This window comes from Cupressus sempervirens, chromosome 2 (assembly GCF_028749045.1).
Source record: "Cupressus sempervirens isolate cs-2001-9-10 chromosome 2, ASM2874904v1, whole genome shotgun sequence".
Taxonomy (NCBI): Eukaryota; Viridiplantae; Streptophyta; class Pinopsida; order Cupressales; family Cupressaceae; genus Cupressus; species Cupressus sempervirens.
In genome coordinates, this window is record NC_143119.1 from 557619060 (window position 1) to 557636414 (window position 17355).

At 36.6% G+C, this 17355-nt stretch overlaps 1 protein-coding gene across 1 annotated transcript in view; it reads left to right on the forward strand.

The window, feature by feature from the left end:
• The window catches only part of LOC149573871 (uncharacterized), a 60303-nt gene that overhangs the window by 4516 nt on the left and 38432 nt on the right, over nt 1-17355 (forward strand). Inside the window, exon 2 of the mRNA XM_089814532.1 lies at nt 9882-10008. Within this exon, the coding sequence (XP_089670658.1) occupies nt 9882-10008 (127 nt within the window). The remainder of the gene's footprint in view (nt 1-9881; nt 10009-17355) is intronic.

A 17355-nucleotide genomic window follows, 5' to 3' on the forward strand; every position in this document is an offset into this window, starting at 1 on the left:
ATCCCCTTTGGCAAAGAAGATATACAGAAGGCAGCTACACATCACAGCTTAGGCGTCGACACTTCCATTACAACCATGATGAGCGACATCGGAGCAGCACTTGATTTTGAAGATATCAAAGAAGAGGACATCAATAAAACAAAGTTTGGATCAAGACTGGATGAGCTAGGAAAGACTACTATCAAGAAGAAACATTTCGGCACCCTTTCCTCTCTCAACGCCTTTATTGGATACGCAAAAGAATATGAGAAGGAACATGAGAAGACGCTACAAGCAGCAAGCAACATGGTGAAATCAGCTGAACTCAAGATGAAGTATACACCTTGTCCTCCCGTGGAGGAAGTCAATGAGAAGTTAGCTAGGTTCATTGCCTTAGCTAAAAGAATGAAAGAAAAAGGAAGAGTTATATTAGAAGATCATTTGATGTAAGCCCAAGTGGCAATTTCTCTTTCTTCTAGAATTGGACAAGTGTCTAATTCTGATTGGCCACCATTTTGGTGCCTTCTCATTGGTTGCCACTTTTCCACCATTTTCATTGGTCCATTGACGAGGTGGCATCTTCTCATTGGCCGATGGGGTGGCAGCCCTAATTAGGGTTTCTAGGATCCAATTTGGATCGTTGATTTTGCTTTCGATCTCTACCGTCGATTGTAATTTTGACCTCTATATAAGGCCATTTTGCTCTCATTTGTGAGGAAGTTATGTTGGAGAATTGTTGCCAAAATACTATCAAAATTGTTCTCTATTCATTGTTGTGGTTTGCATGGTGAATATACACAATCATTTTGGTGTATTGCATGGTTCTTCTCATCTCTCAAATTAAAGTAGGATTTCATTTCATGTTGTTAGAGTGGAAGTAGATGGCTAATTGTATGGTGATGATTAGTGAATGTTTGATAGGGATCTACAACTAAGCCACTAGCATCTTAGCCGCTGGTTAGGGAGTCTCGTATGGTAAACTAGTTCTCTTTTCCTTTGAATCATTGCATCTATGGAGGTGGAGCCGCTAGCTAGCTTTCATTAGATTCGATCCCCATCTATTTGCTAATCTTTCCATTCATAGGAGTAGGAGTAGAATAGCGAGTAGTTGAGTAGTCAAATTTCACTCTAAGAAAGTTACGAGGTAGAAGTTGTTAGAAGCATTATTGCCTCCTTGCGCAATCAACATTATTTGGCGCCGCATCCTCCACCATCACTGTCACCATCAACATCGCCTGACACTCATACAAAATCATCACCATCTCACCAAAAAACCCAAGTCATCCTTGAATGAATAACGTAAGGCTGTCTACGTGATTACTAGCAAATCGCATCAATAAAACTGAGCGAGTATCCACAAGTGTAAGGAACACTGGAGTGAGCGAGTATCCACAAGTGTAAGGAACACTGGAGTTATTCTCATGTCCCATGAGTATTAACTTTTCAAGAGAGGAATTGTGTGTTTGATACTCAGTATCAATTATTCAATTGTTAATATGTTATGTAGTGGTACAAAAACTCTCATCAACATTATCTGGTGCTAGAAGGAGGGTCAATTTAAATTCATTCTTGAGGAAATTGGAGCATTGGTGAGGCACATACCCTCCATCGTTGCGCCATCAACATTATCTAGCGCTAGAAGGAGGGCTGAATGACTTTCATTCTTGGATCAACTTGGAAATTTAGAGCAGAGATTGACGAGGAATGAGCTTTCAAAGTTAGATTTGAGATAAGAGATCTCTTTTAAAGTGAAAATTTAAAAAAAAAAAAAAAAAAAAAAAAATTCAAAAAAAGAAAAGAAAAGCTAAAGGTTTCTCAATGGATAGGCAAGTAGACGTTCTTCTCATTTGGTTTGATTTGAACAAAAGGTTACCTCTATTGAATTTGTCTCAACTTGCAACATCAGGGAAGTGTAGGATACATGGCACTACAGATCATGAGGAGTTGGATTGTTTGGTGTTTCTCTTGAGAATGGACTTGGCATTAAAAGGAAAAATTTCTTTTTCACAAGTACATGAGCTTGTGGTCTTTGTCAATTCAGAGGAAGATTTTCTTGTTTTCAAAGAGGATATCAATAGGGAACCAAAAAACATATATGGAAGAAGTTCTTGGTGCAGGCTACACGGTCTCTCGCATTCAGAGTCTAATTGCCCATCTTGCCAAGACACCATTGACTTGGTCAAGTTTCAATTGGGTTGGTATGAGAAAATATCAGTGGGGAGTGGTAAACATTTCTTTCAGCTTTTCAGTTGGACACCAAAGAATGAAGAGTGTAAGATTTATCAAGATGATATGGTTGATTCTAATGTTCAAGATAATCGAGTGGATGAACCTTCACACATTATATCACAAGGTGGAGAGGTTGATAAGAAAATCAAGGAAACAATTGAATTTATCCAAGAGAGAGAAAGGATGGTAGGCAAAGGTCAACAGGTGAAGACACACGAAGAACTACAAATGGAACATCAAAAGGTGGACGAAGAGGAAATCTTTGGTGAGCCTTCATGCATAATTCAAAAGGTGACTCTTGAGGATGCGTTGCAAGAAGTTTCAAATATCCTTAAAGAGGAAGATAATCAAGTGGGTGAGTTAAATAGTGAAATACAAGATATCACAAGAGAGCTCAAATATGAGGAAAATATTGGCAAACCAATACAAGGCGCTATCTCCACTACATTCTTTGTGGGGATGCTCGAAGATCCTATAAAAGAAATACAAAAGGAGTCATTGCCCAAAGCCTTTCAAAGTGATCAAGTTGTTGCAAGTGGCATGATTCACCATGAACTTCGACCTCCAGAAATTTTGCCACTTGAAATGGAAGGTGATGGGCAACTCACAAAGACGTATGATGGTTCTCCTACCAGTCTTCAAGGTGCTATGTTTGGTGAGAGTCTATATAAAGAATGGCAAGATGTTCCTGAAGAGAGTTCAAAGGGAAATTACATGCTAGATGATGAAGCTTCTATTGGTGAGGATATGCAAGGATTGTTGAGTGGTGATCAAGTTGCTCCCATGGAAAAGGAAAATAAAGAACAGTTTGGGTTGATGCTACAGTTGGATATTGTGTTCAAGCAACTTGGAGAGGTGTTTGATGGGGAGAATATCAAAAAATGCTTGATTTTTGAGGATACACTTGAGGAGATTCACAAGGATGTATGGTTCATGTTTCACAAGGACAAGCCCCCTAGAAGGATGTTTCAAGGCCTTGACTTCACGATTGACCCTGCCTTGATCACTCACGAGTTTGGTGTTGATGCTATTGGGATGGTTCACCACCAACTTCAACTTCCTGACGCCATGGAGAATTTGTAGGTTCCATTTGAATTTGAGTCATGCCAAGTTGTTTCTTTCCCTGCTCTTAAAGATGAAAGGTTTGAAAGTTTTTATTTTGATTATGGAAATTCTAGAGAAACAACTTGTATTTGGATTAATCATGGATCCTATGAGTTGCCTCAATTGTTGATCTTGCATGATAATTTTCTAGAGTTTGAGTTTGAGGTGGCAATTTTTTTCAGAGTACAAGGATGAGTTTGTGAGATTGAGAACTATCACCCAAACCTTGTTACTTTTGAACATCTCGAGAAACCATGTTAGATCCAGTGTATATATTAGAGCAGTTAGCATTGTCCCTTTAGAGTCTTGTACATAGTTAGGGTAGGTTCGTCTTGGCCCATTTGGTTCAGGAGAGTAGTTTATTTTCCTTTCAGTTGGCTAGATTAAAAGTTTCCCTTTTAGTTGGTTAGAGTAGGTTTCTTTTAGTTGTTTAGTTTAGGTGTTGTGAGGGAGCTTGAGCTTGATTTGCATCAAGTCATTTGACTTGAAATTTATTTTTTAGCTTCCCTCAGTCGGAAGGCAATTTTGATTTTGGGCCTTTACAAGAGCAAAAGGGGGTCCATGTTATCACTCATGGGCAAGGTGTGTAGATTTTACATTTTTGGTGACAAAATAGAGTCTGTCTTGTTCATTTCTCGAATACATTTAACAAGGTTTAGAGATTAAAGGATGTGTTTAGTTGTTGGTCTATGGTAGGACTTGTACTAAATTTGGGTCGAACTTGATGGAGGTTCTTAAGTTATCTTTGACATGGTTACAACATTCTACTCACACTTAATTGCTCTGAGTTCTTGGTGTCCTGAAGAGAAGTTGGACTTAGTAAAAATCATACACCTGCTTCAGCGCCACTGTGGTCTTCCAAATCCTTCGCAAGCTTCATTGCCTGCAAACCAAACAAAGAATTGAAAAGAAAAGAAAAAAGAGAAAATATCATGAGAAAAGAGAAAAACAGTATTAAAGTGAAAATAAAGATAAAATTTGGTTCAAGGGTCTGCAATCATCTCTACCGGTGCTATAAAAATAATCACTAAAGGTAGAACCATGATTGTGGTGCCACAATGATAACTCCGTCGGGGCTATAGACGCCTGATTGGCAGCGGGGCTCTATCTAGGTTGCTTTTGAAGTAAGGATATTATAATAAGCTAAGTTTAATAGATCTGAGAGATTATCAAGTTCTTGTCGAGCGGGGAATAAATCATTTGCACACACGTGGGTAACTTATGGTTAGGGTGCTTAGGTTCAACTTGAGAGTTCTTTCCTTTGTTGAGTGCTCGTCCTTAAGTAGGTTTTCAGGTAGGCCATCTTGAGATTTTTGTTCTAAGTTACTTATTTCTTGAAATGTTCAGGAACATTTCTTTGGGTTGATGCTAGATGTTGTGAGGCTCTCACTCCATTGCCCCAAAACTTTGGGGACCCCCCTTTTTAATCGCCTTGGCAAATTTTTTTTGAGTTGTCCAAAAATTTTAATTCGATTTTTTTGAAAACTTTAAGTCTTGGACATCTTCAGGCTAGAAGGGAGAGGGTTAGATGTATTTTCACTCGGGTTTTGGCTTGATTTTCCAAAGTGGTCAATTTCATCCTTAGGCCAAATAAATTTCAAAGAGCAACACTTGGCCGGATAAAATTGTAAATTTTGTACTTAGACGATTTTTTTTTGAAAATTTGGATGTAATTGTATAAATTTAGATAATTTTCAAAAAGTGAAATTTTGTTAGACTTGAGTTTTTGGAAAATCTTGAATTTCTTTGGTGAAATTTTTTTCTTTTGTGAAGATGAAATCAAATTGCAAAATCGATTTTAGACTCTAGAGATGATTTATTTTTGTCAAAAAAAAAAAAAACTAAAATTGCTTGGCAAAATCGATTTGAATTAAATTGCAAAAAATTGGCTTAAATGGATTAAAATTGTCTTGAAAATTTTTAAGTCTTTAACGAAATTAGTAATTTAATATTGAAAAAATGGCTTTTGGCTAGCCAAAATCCGATTTTAATGATAGATTAATTGCTAAATCATTATTAAATGGAAATCTTTAGCATCTCCAAGGCATTATTTACTTTCTTTTTGTAATTTTGGTCTAATTGGCAATTTAAAAAAGTAAATTTCATCTTGACAAAATTAATTTTGCGCTAAGCATTTAATTGGGGGTCAGTTTTGGTGTTTTAATTAATATTTTTTTGCTTCCAGGGTCCAGTCGGCCAGCTAGGGAGGATGAGCAAGTTGGGTATAAGAGGAAACTCTTTCCTCTCATTTCCTCACTCCTCTTTGGTGCTTAGGTGATTTTTGGCTAGGAGCAGATTTTTTCTTCCTTGAGCGATTTTCCTAAGGCAGATTGGCATCTTCTTTGGGTGATTTTTCCAGCTAGGACAGATTGGCATTATTGTTGGCAAATTTCTTCATGGTAGAGATCTCTATGTTTGGCGATTTTCCATGATTGAGGGCAGAGTTGCGCTCTTCTTGCTTGGCGAATTTTGTGGGAGTCGAATTTTGAGGGAGCTGAAATTTGTGAAGACAAAATCCTGATTTTCAAGAGGGGCTTCGATTTCTGCCCTAGTTTGGGCGATCTTATTTGGAGGAGGTGATTGTGATCAAAGGTCTGATTTTTTTCGGCAAATGGTGGACAATTCCAAAAGATTAAAATTCTGATTTGCAAGAGGTTTGAAATTCTCAAAGTCTGATCCTAAATTCTAAAAGGAAGATCCGGCTATTGATAGAGGTAATTTCAAATCATTTAGAGTTGAAAGGGGTCTTTAAGTTGATTTCCTTCTTTCGTTCTTGTCTAGAGATTGTCTCCCTTGGTTCTTCTTGCATTCATTGTCCACCACTTTACCATCTTGTAATTGGGCGACGAGATGGAGGATGGTAGTGCAAGCAAGAACCCTAAGGGAACAAACACTAAGAAAGACAAAGAGGATATGATGCCCAAAACAACTTTCTTCTCGAAAATGAGGCGAATGACCGATACCAATGTCCGTATAGTAAACTTGATACGAAGTCTGATCCTAAAATCCAAAAGAAGACCCGACTATTAGTTAAGGTAACTTCAAATCATTTAGAGTTGAAAGGAGTCCTTAAGTGGATTTCTCTCTTTCGTTCTTGTCTAGACATTGTCTCCATTGGTTCTTCTTGCATTCATTATCCACCACTCAACCGTCCTATCATAGGTTGACGAGATGGTAGATGTTAGTGCAAGCAAGAATCCAAAGGGAACAAACACTAAAAAAGACAAAGAGGATATGATGCCCAAAACAACTTTCTTCTCGAAAATGAGGCGAATAACTGATACCAATGTCGGTATAGTAAACATGATACAGGTAAAGGACAGACTAAAGGAAGGACAATCCCCCTTGACAAAGAAGATATATAGAAGGCGGTTGCGACACTTCCATTACAACCATGATGAGCGACATCGGAGCAGCACTTGATTTTGAAGATATCAAAGAAGAGGACATCAATGAAACAAAGCTCGGATCAAGATTGTATGAGCTAGGAAAGGCTACTATCAAGAAGAAACATTTGGGCACCCTTTCCTCTTTCAACGCCTTTATTTTATACGCAAAAGAATATGAGAACGAACATGAGAAGATGCTACAACTAGCTAGCAACATGGTGAAATCAGCGGAACTCAAGATGAAGTATACACCTTGTCCTCCCGTGAAGGAAGTCAATGAGAAGTTAGGTTCATTGCCTTAGCTAAAAGAATGAAAGAAAAAGGAAGAGTTATATTAGAAGATCATTTGATGTAAGCACAAGTGGTAATTTCTCTTTCTTCTAGAATAGGACAAGTGTCTAATTCTGATTGGCCACCATTTTGGTGCCTTCTCATTGGTTACCAACTTTTTTTATTAGTCCATTGACGAGGAAGCGTCTTCTCATTGGCCGATGGAGTGGCAACCCTAATTAAGGTTTCTAGGATCTAATCTGGATCGTTGATTTTGCTTTTGATCTCTACTGTCGGTTGTAATTTTGGCCTCTATATAAGGCCATTTTGCTCTCATTTGTGAGGGAGTTATGTTGGAGAATTGTTGCCAAAATACTATCAAAATTGTTCTCTATTCATTGTTGTGGCTTGCATGGTGGATAGACATGATCATTTTGGTGTATTGTATGGTTCTTCTCATCTCTCAAATTAAAGTAAGATTTCATTTCATGTTGTTAGAGTAGAAGTAGATGGCTAATTGTATGGTGATGATTAGTGAATGTTTGATAGGGATCTACAACTAGGCCACTAGCATCTTAGCCGCTGGTTAGGGAGCCTTGTGTGGTAAACTAGTTCTCTTTTCCTTTGAATCATTGCATCTATGGAGGTGGAGCCGCTGGTTAGCTTTCATTAGATTTGATCTCCGTCCATTTGCTAATCTTTCCATTCATAGGAGTAGGAGTAGAATAGCGAGTAGTTGATTAGTTGAATTTAACTCTATGAAAGTTAGGAAGGTAGAAGTCATTAGAAGCATTATTGCCGCCTCGTGCAATCAACATTATCTAGCGCTGCATCCTCCACCATCACTGTCACCATCAACATCACCTAGCACTCATACAAAATCATCACCATCTCACGAAAAAACCCAAGTCATCCTTGAATGAATAACGTAAGGCCGCCTACGTGGTTGCCAACAAATCACATCAATAAAATTGAGCGAGTATCCACAAGTGTAAGGAACATTGGAGTTATTCTCATGTCCCATGAGTATTAACTTTTCAAAAGAGGAATTGTGTGTTTGATACTCCGTATCAATTATTCAATTGCTAATATGTTATGTAGTGGTACAAAAACTCTCATCAACACATAATTGAATATTATATTTCAAACATCAAAAGATAATATTTTGTAAAACAAAGTTATGTTTTAAGTTATGTGGAGTGTGAGCTTGAAGATATGTGGTCCATTTATTATGGAGAATTATAAAGGCTTCCAAATGCAAAAGTCGACCCTCCCCATTGTGTACAGTTTGCTTTGATGAAATGGTTGAAGGAGTTTTGGAGAATGGTCTCAGGTTTGAGCTTGAAGAATTATAAATTCTTCCAATTTTATCAGCACAGTGAATTGGTTGAAGGCCCAATGAATTATGCAAGTGCTCTGGCTTCATCCAGAGGCCAACATTGAATTCATAAATTGCAGTAATGAACAATTAACAGCCCCAATCTATCCCAGTAATAATTGCAAGGTCAAAGTAGATATTTATTGCAGATTGCAGCCTTTAGAGAGGTCTGTGTTTGGTGTTTAGGAAGCCGCGATTCATGTACATGCATGGCTTTCATTTGGAGGCTGCAATTTTTATTTAGGGAGCTACATTTGGTACTGTGAGGCCCGTTTTGTGTTGTGAGAGCCTCCAATTTTAGGTTGCATGCATTTGGCATCGGTTATTAACAAATACAGAAAGCTGCAATTCAATCTTGGGTGTCCAATAATTTCCACATTCAGCAACAGGCTCTTTATATGAGTTTTTAAATAATTTCTATATGCATTGTGTTTTCCATTTTAATTTCATTGGAAAATAATGGATAAGGTTGTTAAGTGAATAATTTGAATTGTAATTAGCCTCTTTCAAGTATTGTTATTTGAAAGGTGAAAGAAGAAAATATTCTGAAAACACAAAAAAATACAAAACTCCGAAGATATAATTTGTCAGCAGCATCGATCAGAGTTAAAACTATAGAGGGTTCTTACAATCCTTATTCAAGAGAGAGTTGGAGATTCAGTGTTTCATTTGGACTACTTAGTTTTTTATTCTGCATGTTGTAGATGCATAAAGTTCACATCAACAGGACTGTATTTTGAGTTTTTATACTTCCTTAGACATTTAGGCTTGAGTTGGTGTTCATGCTATATCAGGAAAGTTTTCATATTATTTTTATGTTTCAAATACATTATTATTCAAGTTCTATTTTATGTTGCAACTTGAGAAAAGGAAAAGAGCCGTTTTCAGATTTTTCAACATTAACAGTTTGGAGTTTACAAATTGTATAGAAATTGTTGAATATAAATTAAAATATATGTTATTTTTGTAACCCTTTCACATATACCGCCATATAATTCAATGTTGATCATGAAGGATTATCAAAATTGTAATAAAAGTTTTACAGTAATACCCATTGTGTTCAAATTTGTTGACAGATGTTGTCTTTTATGTTTGATTCTTGGAAACTAGTTGAATCATGTATGCTCTTTGCAAAGGGTCTGAAATTAGGACCCACAAGTGAGTAGAAGTGTCGAAGAAATATTTTTCAGTCCTCTCAAAATTATAACTTAAGTAGTGAAAAATGTTTAGTTATCTAATTTTTTATATATGGCATGCCTATCAAGTTATGATGAGGAGAGGTAACTACCAAACCATGTGTTCAAGTATGGCATCCGACTATATTTTGATGTGTACATATTTACCTTTATTTTTAAAATGTAATTTATATGTCAACTTACATGACTTTTTTTTATTGTTTCCGAAAACGAATGAGGTGCTTTTAACCTGCAAGTTGATATTTTTTGGGTGTATTGCCATGGTTTTTAATGTGTTCTACTTATATCGTTTTCATTGTCATGATCTGATGTGGTTGGCTGTTTATTCTTTTGCAGTACTGCAAGGAAGTTGTTTATGAGTGGACAGGGAAGTGTCAGAGTTGCCAAGGAAGTGGATATGCTAGTTATTACACAAAAAGGGGCCGTGAAGTTGTTAGCAAATGTATCCCTTGTCTTGGAATAGGTATGCCATATTTTTTGTTCACTGGACATACATATTGCATAGAATGAGTGTGTTTTCTAAATCTTTTCCTTAAATTCTTCAAGATTTGTAGAACGAATGTTTCATATTACACTTATTTATCAAAAACAAATGGTGGTGAGATCCATGACCAGGTAAGTAGTTAGGGCAAGGCATGAGACAGGTTGTCAGAAGGCCTCTGAAGAAACCTTTGTTATGAAATACATCATAAGAGTTGGCATCAGTAATAAAGGGCAAATGGAAAATAAAGTCCAAAATTCCAAGATCAATAACTTTAACTTTCGTTCTAAGTGGAAGCAAAAAGATAAACATTTTTTTTTCACTTAAAAGTCCACTGGTAATTATTGGGTTTAAGCCTCTGAAAGTTCTCATTTCAATTTCTCTGGTGGGTTATGTGGATCATTATCCTTATAAATTGTGTCACATGCAATCTGAGGCTTTCTTCAAGTGGATCACTTGCTTCTTGTCCATCTCTATGTCCTGCTATCTGTTACCTCATGATATAGCGAGTGGCATTATAGTCTGTCATTCGATTGGTTAGCTTGTCACACAAACTCTCCTAAAATGATTTATGGTGAATATCTAATTTTTGTCATCCACATAACGGCTTGTCTGTGGTTTGCAATCAATCTGCCAAGGCCCTTGGGATTACTTGTCATCCGTAGGTGCTTAGTTGGCCATATGAAATGCACTTTACTAGTGAGGAATGAGGTTTGTAACTCCACAAACACTTTCTCTATTGGAAACATGTCTTCAAGGACATGGAACCGACAATTTAGATTCTATCCATACAATTGAAATTTGAGTTCAATATTTAGATTCATCTATACAATTGAAATTTGAGTTTCATATTTAGATTCATCTATACAATTGATATTTGAGTTCCATATTTGAACATGAAGTAAATTTGCATTAAAAATGGCTATAATTGATTTAACATCGCATTCTAAGTAATTATTAAGCTCTATCAAATCCACCACCCATACCTAGCTTGAGCTTTATGACAGTACCAAAAATTCTGATTTGGATTTCAAGCCCACTATAAAAATCACAAGGCTTGATAAAACATAATGGACAGGTCATCTGCTGAGAGGTAATTCTTGTGGATTAAGGATCATGCCTCACAAAGTTTCTTTAGGTTTGGTAATAATTTTTCAAATCCCTCATATTGGTTGTTTCAAGGAGTTTTGAACAGAGGGATTGGGAATGGGTTTTTGGGACTCGGGGCAAGGAACTTTATTTGAGACATTGGGGAATGGTGGATGGCACAGAATTTGGGGCACACACCATATTCTTTATTTGATCATCCTGTTTTATACAATACCAAGTCCTCGCTGTTTCTAGCCAAATCTTCTTTCTTCAGAGAACTACTTGTGAAGCTGAAGAATTTGACCAGTCAAATGATGAGCGCTGCACAGTTTTAACAAATTTTTCGCTATAGTGTTTAGGCTGTATATGGGTCCCATTAGACTTTCAGATTAGTGTGAGTGGTCCAGAAAAAACAAAAAAAAGTGTATTGTTTTAAAAGGCTTACATTTTCAGCTGTTTGACATACGGGATGACCAAGCATTTCCAGTGCATTCAAGGGACATCAACAAGTCCATTGAGCATCTCTAGGATGTCCCAATGTGTCCTTGAAGTCTCTAATTCAGAGGATACCTTCCTCTTAGGGAGATGCCCATTGTCTATTGGTGGTGCTGGCAAGCATGGTAGGTGGGCAATATGTGTCCCCATAGAACGATGAAAAAAAAGTGTATTGTTTTAAAAAGTTCACATTTTCAGCTGTTTGACATACGAGATGACCAAGCATTTCCAGTGCATTCAAAGGACAGCGACAAGTCCATTGAGCATCTCTAGGATGTCCCAATGTGTCCTTGAAGTCTTTAATTCAGAGGATACCTTCCTCCTAGGGAGATGCCCATTGTCTATTGGTGGTGCTGGCAAGCATGGTAGGTGGGCAGTATGCGTCCCCTAGAACGATGCCATATTTTGAACAACAAAGGAAGAACTAAGCTTCCAATAGAGGAGCTTCTCTTGGCCAATGTTATCCATCTAGATACATGCTGATTGAAAGTTTCATTATAATTCCAACTCTGTTCTCACTCACAGTTGAGGAAAGGAATGTTGTTAAGCTTAAGGTAAAGAGTTTTTAATCAATCCCTGCAATCTATGAATAATAAATCTGAATTCTTTTGTTTAAAATTGCCCTTAGTCTCAATCCACATGATCCAATTCCCATTAAAGTATGGAAATCTCCCCACTGTTTTGATTCCTTTCTTACAGAAATGCTGGATTGAAACCAAGGGTATTGTACAAAATAAGTGTTTTCATATCTGGTTTATATTCAAAAGGAAAGTTACATGAATTGTTAAAAAACATCCTCAAGATAGTTATAGTGTTTTAGGATGTGTACCCAACTAAATTTGGACTTCATTATAAACACCCCTAATTTTGCACCTAATATGCAGGAATTAAGTTTAGAATACCACGACATCATATAATCAACAAAATCACCCATAAAATCGAGTGTCATTTAAAATTTAAAATAAATATTATAAAAGTCATTTTTCAATGTAAAAATTCATTATCAAAATAACGGTATCAAGTTCCATGATCTATTTTTGGCATCATATGGGTTTTCTAGTCATCAACATCATCATCACCATTGACATTATATGATCTAAGAACATTTGAAGAATCATAAGTAGTGCCATTTCCACTTGCACTGGAAGTGTGCTCTCTATCTGGTTACTCAAATGTGGCATGTTGGGAAGTTGAACCATCCAAATCAGTATATTCTAAATTCATATCCCACACCTTTTGTTCCCTTCCTTTTAACTGCGGTTTTGTGAAAGGAGGTGTAAGTTGGGAATTCTTTTTGAATGAAATTGGTAGCAACCTATTCAAATTTAAGACAAAGTATGGAGATGTTGAAGTTGGGTAGCTGCAGGAGCTATCTATCATACCAGTGATATTATTTCTGTCATCAGTGTCTGAGTTTCCATATGCTTGCTGGCTGGAAAACTCTATTCATTCAGTCATGCTTCATAGGCTTTTATTTGTTGGATATCGTTGGTAATTTTCAAGTCGTGCATAGATGACTGTTGTTAATGTGAAGAGCCTCATAAAAGGTAATGTCTCCTTTTTTGTAGTGACAAAGGCATGTGGCTGTTGGACTCATCTTGCATGCGTAACTTTTAGTGTTTGGAGAGTCTCAGATTTCATTAGTACTAAGTCAATCTACATATGCAACGTTATCAATTTGTAATTGTAGACGTTTGTGACTCTTGTCTATTGATATCATGCATTTAAGATATGATATCTTGCATTGAATATTCTTTCATATTGTGGCTCCTGTATCTTGGTATCATGACATGAAGAGATTGATATGACATATAACCTAAGTTATCGATTTGGATGTGGATTCATAAGCGGATATGGGAAGCGTGATTTTTATTTGGGTGAGGATGCGGATGCATATGGATGCGTCTATATATATGATATAAGATTGTTAAATATTACTATATATATTACTACTAAATATTACACATATATAAATATTATCTATATAATATAATATTGCTAAATATTATATATATTTTAAGTAAAATTTTATTTAAAAACTAAAACAATTGTAAATATATCTCTACCATTTGGAAGAATGCATTAGACCTATCCTGGCTGGGTAATGTCAATTTTTCCATACCCAAAAAAATGTGAGTACTCAGAAACTATATATTGACCAAAGACTTACTGAGTAAACTTTGGTTCAAGTTTTAGAAAATGCGTTAACAGATAGGTAATGACAATAAAAGACATAACTCAGGATATAAATGTTAGCAGATATATTGACTAATCTGGAGATGCATATATAGAAACGACAATGTCTAATAACATTGTGAGCACTCATGATTATGATCTCCCAATTTCAGCATAAATCTTCGAGTGGGACCAATCTGGAGATACATCACAATCACAGTTGATTTCAGCGGGATTTTGAGTGAGAGACGTGTAATGTAGTCCATTGGTTGATTACATGCATTGGGATTTAGACAACCATACTGCACAGAATGTCTTATCGCCTCCTTTGTGTTGAGTAGAACATAAAATAGAGTAGTTAAACAGTCGTTCCACCCTGCACATATCCTGCTGGCATCCACATGGCTTCCGGATGCACCAGCTTCTGCATCCACTCTTGGTCAGGACGAATCAGTAACCTAGCACATAACTAGTAATTGCTGTCTGTTCATGAAGCATCTTTCTTGCTTATCTCATGAAATTCCGAGTATCGAAGGTAATGTTGCATGTGACATGATGGAGGATTGAGTGTATTGTCATTCATTGTGAATTGGATATGATTGGTTGTCATGCATTGAGACGATGATCACTGGAGTCATTTCTCTTTATTTTTCATGTATATCTATAGGTGATTCTTTTCATCAATCGTGCATAGTGCCGTGTGAAGAGTTAGTATTCAATAAGTGATCAGTGTTGTGTATATCATAGTAATCTGATCTCAAGTTATTGGCATCATTCTGGGTGATCATTATTGTATGCATACCATGAACATTAGCTTGATAATATAGTGGCATTAGTAAATGTGTAGTATCTATCATAATAAGAAGAGTAATCTGAGATCATTCAGGTTTATTGAAGGTTCTATATTTTTTGTGGAGAATATCTGTTATTATCTATAAGCTTGTGAAGATTTGTATTTGAACTTTGATTTTTTTTTAATACAAGGAAGTATGCCTGTTACCTTGGCCATCGACCAGCTACCTATGTGAGCAAGGGTGAGACTAGTTCCCCCAGGTGAGATCCTCTTTCTGTTAGCCATCCCACCGCTTCAACCTGGGAGCAATTTCGAACCTGAGACCATGGGGGATTTCCCACATCCTCAAGCCGATTGTGCTACCTGTGTGGGTTTGAACTCTGACTTACTATTCAATAAAGTGATATTTTCTAGTGTGGTTGGGTGTCTCCTCGAGGAGGGTTTTTCCCAACGTAAATCTGTGTCTATTGTTTTTAAGTTTTTAAGTTTCTATTTTCTGATTTGAGCAATTTCTTCTATATTTCTAGTTCAATATTCAACATGTTATCAGAGCTTACTTCAACCTAGAGTCAGAATTATTCAAGCCTTTCAGGCAGCAGGTGAATTCCGTTCCACACCCGTGCAAGTTGTTGACATAGTTCTGGTAGATTTGGAGGCAAATGATCTGTAGGTGAAGCATGGATTTGGATTATTCCCATGCAGCATATGTTTCTCTTGCAAAGGATCACAATGAGTTGGTGCTCTGTTATAAGCCTCAGTTGAGACAATTTTTCTGTGTGGAAAGATTTGATCATGAAGGGATGGAAATAGCTGCTGAGCTTGCACTTAAATACAATTCCATTTCTGGGGGAAGAGGAGGTTTGTTTCAAAGGCACAGTTTATGGGCGCCTTCCAAGAGCTTATACGAGTTTGGGTTTGTAGAAAATATATTTTTAAATCCTTTTCTTTCCTCAAGATTACCAAGACCTCTGCTATAGTGGTAGGACTTATCAGCCATAAGGTTTTCGAGAAGAATGCCTGAGATTACATGGAAAGCATGGCCATTGGCATCAAGGTTTTGAGGGGAAGAATTGCTAAGTGTTGCAACACATGAGAGAAGCCATTATTACAAGATTTGAACCCCTTTTCTTTGAATTGAACAAAGACCTTTGTCGTGTGGGCAAATATTTGAATATTCAGAATATTGATTATAATAATTGTGCCCTGCTTTTGGTGCATCTTGGTTATGAGTGCCACCCATATTTGAAACAAAGTAGTAGAGAGACAAGATGACGTGGCAACGGGCTATTTAGTTCACAACTTTTTTGCATCGGTTTTCATGGTGTTTGTAGAGTACACACATTTCATTGGGAGTATATTTCATGTTGGGACAGTAAATTTAAAGAGTGAGCTGCCGTGAATCATTCTTGCCATCATTGTTTTTGAGTGGATGATTGTTGAAGACTGTAAACTAAGTGAGGTTGCCTTGGTTTTTATATATTCTGGCCGTAGTGGTCTGCAAAGGTATCTAAGAGAAGCTGAAAGCAATCAACGAGTGTCCAGTGAAGCCAATCATGAGAGGACTAAGCCTGTCATCATTTCTGGAAGCTTGTATGCTAGAATCGCCCTCTCCTGGACAATAGTGTTTCAAATTAACTGTAGCTGGAATATGTTCAAAATTCAAATCATAGCAGCTGGAGAATTTGTTTTTTGGTGTGCAAAGACTTGGAAGTACGAAATCACTCTTGAAGGCACAAAATCTTGTATACTTGTTGCAACTGTATTAGTGGCTATATATAAAGTCCCCTGCATATCCTTTACAATTTAAGAACAGTTTCTTGAAATTCAATGTGTAGAGACTTCTTCCTATTTAACAATGACAACACTCTTATCATAATTCTCCCTATAAAGAATAGATACTATTTTATATACTCTACTCCTTTTTCCAAATATATCATAAGATCTTGTATTTCATTCTCTCCTTAAACAAGCAACTTAGTAAAATGGGATTGCAAAATATTATGCAAGTTCTCCTTAGTGTTGTTATTTCCAGATTGTAGGAACTATATCAGTACTGATAAAATCTCTCCTTTATTCACTCCTCCTAGGAATGGAGATTGTTTCAATATTCAAAGACTACGATTCATTCTGGCTTGCCTTTGTAACAGTATAGCAAATATGAATATATGTTTGTTCAGTTCATACACCTCTCTTGTCTTCCTTATTCGTTGACTACTCCTTGTTCTCAAAACATGTTATTCTGATCCACAAAGATAATTTATATTTACTTGAGAGGATTCTGGTTAAGTATTAGCTATTGATCCGTCTTTCGATACTTTGGAGTTGGTTGATTATTCTCTTTTCTATTGCCCACGATTTCAAGTATCTGACCAAAACAATGATTGGTTGCTTCTATACAGTGGTGCTAATTTACTGGATCGCTCCCCATGTAGCTTCTATAACTACAGATTCTGAGTGCTGATTGGATGCTCTTCTTTCTAATTGTCTCCCTTATAAATTTTAATCATTTACTCCTTTGGAACCTAGGAACATTTCTTTCTTTTCTCAATATTTGCTTTGGTGGATGCTAAATGTATCCCTATCCACAATACTTCCACAATGATTACTTGGTCAACGGATTGGAATAGACTCTTGTTCCTGAATTTCTTCATTCACGAATAGTCTCCTCCTGTGCGATGACTGGTGATCTTACAACATTGTGTGTACCACGTTGGTGGTCTAAATCGTCTCCCTTGGTTACGTCATTTAAGAGTTTAGACTAAGAGAACGATTCCCTT